This window comes from Epinephelus moara, unplaced genomic scaffold, assembly GCF_006386435.1.
Source record: "Epinephelus moara isolate mb unplaced genomic scaffold, YSFRI_EMoa_1.0 scaffold1345, whole genome shotgun sequence".
NCBI lineage: Eukaryota > Metazoa > Chordata > Actinopteri > Perciformes > Serranidae > Epinephelus > Epinephelus moara.
Window position 1 is genome coordinate 1 of NW_026078824.1, and position 1,213 is coordinate 1,213.

The 1,213-nt window shown below is 44.3% G+C and overlaps 1 protein-coding gene across 1 annotated transcript; it reads right to left on the minus strand.

Moving 5' to 3' along the window:
* Positions 1-6: 6 nt before the first annotated feature.
* Positions 7-1,208, minus strand: LOC126386986 (myosin-6; the record flags this gene model as incomplete). The annotated part of the gene is made up of 5 exons (XM_050039560.1): positions 7-206; positions 311-401; positions 497-642; positions 723-899; positions 984-1,208. Coding segments are annotated over 5 exons (839 nt in total), but the record flags the coding sequence as incomplete, so codon positions are not given.
* Positions 1,209-1,213: the final 5 nt, after the last annotated feature.

The window sequence follows — 1,213 nt, forward strand, 5'->3', positions numbered from 1 at the left end:
GACTCCTCAAGGTCACGACGGAGCTTCTGGAACTCAGCTTCACGCTTCTTGTTCATCTCAATCTGAGCAGCAGTAGCACCACCGGCCTCCTCCAGCCTCTCGCTGATCTCCTCAAGTTCCCTGGAGAGGTCAGCTCTCTGCTTCTCAACCTTGGCACGAGCAGCACGCTCAGCCTCAATCTCCTCCTCCAGTTCCTCAATACGGGCCTGTTGAATGTAGGTGTAATGTTTTTCAGTATACTTCCACTTTTAATACACAACACAGGAAATGTAAACTATGCAGTGATGTTTTTTGTAGCACAATATGTCACCTGAAGCTCCTTAATCTTCTTCTGGAGCTGAGCACCCATTGACTGCTCGTCTTCAATCTTGCTCAGGAGTTGACTGATTTCAAAGTCCTTCCTGTGAAAATAGTAGATAGAATAGACAGAGTTCATGCATTTGGGTATAATTTTTTACAAGAATCGTTGTTGGACTAAGTAAAAGAATACATATACTTTTTGATTTTCTCATCAGTCTGCTGCTTGTCATTCTCAAGATCCATGATGGATTCCTGGGCCAATTTCAGATCACCCTCGAGCTTCCTCTTGGCTCTCTCAAGGTCCATACGCAGCTTCTTCTCTTGCTCCAGAGAACCCTCAAGCTGAGAAATATAATGAGTTTTTAATCATCACATTCAAGAAGAATCTTGTCTTTCCACTCTGAGCAATGTTGTGCACTTACATCATCCACTTGCTGCTCAAGCTTGGTCTTGGCCTTGGTCAGAGTGTTGACTTTGTCTTCCTCAGCCTGCAGGTCATCCAGAGTCTGCTGATGAGCCTCCTGCAGGGCTTTCTTTTCCTTGGTCAGCTTAGCAATGCTTTCATCCTGAGAGGCCATCTCCTCAGTCAGGTTCTTCACCTAAATATGCAAGAAAAATGTTGTCAATAAATGGTAATCATCATAATTTTGCTTGATCTGCTGGACAGAGTATTATTTAGGAACCTTGTTCTCAGTGGCGTGTTTCTCCTTCTCCACTTTGGCCAAGGTAAGCTCCAGGTCATCAATATCCTTTTTGAGCTCAGAACATTCATCCTCCAGTTTTCTCTTCTTGGCAGTGAGCTCAGCATTGATTTCCTCTTCATCCTCCAGTCTCTCATTTGTCTCTTTGAGTTTGGCCTCCAGCTGAATCTTACTCTTAATAAGTCCCTCACATCTCTCCTCAGCATCTGACA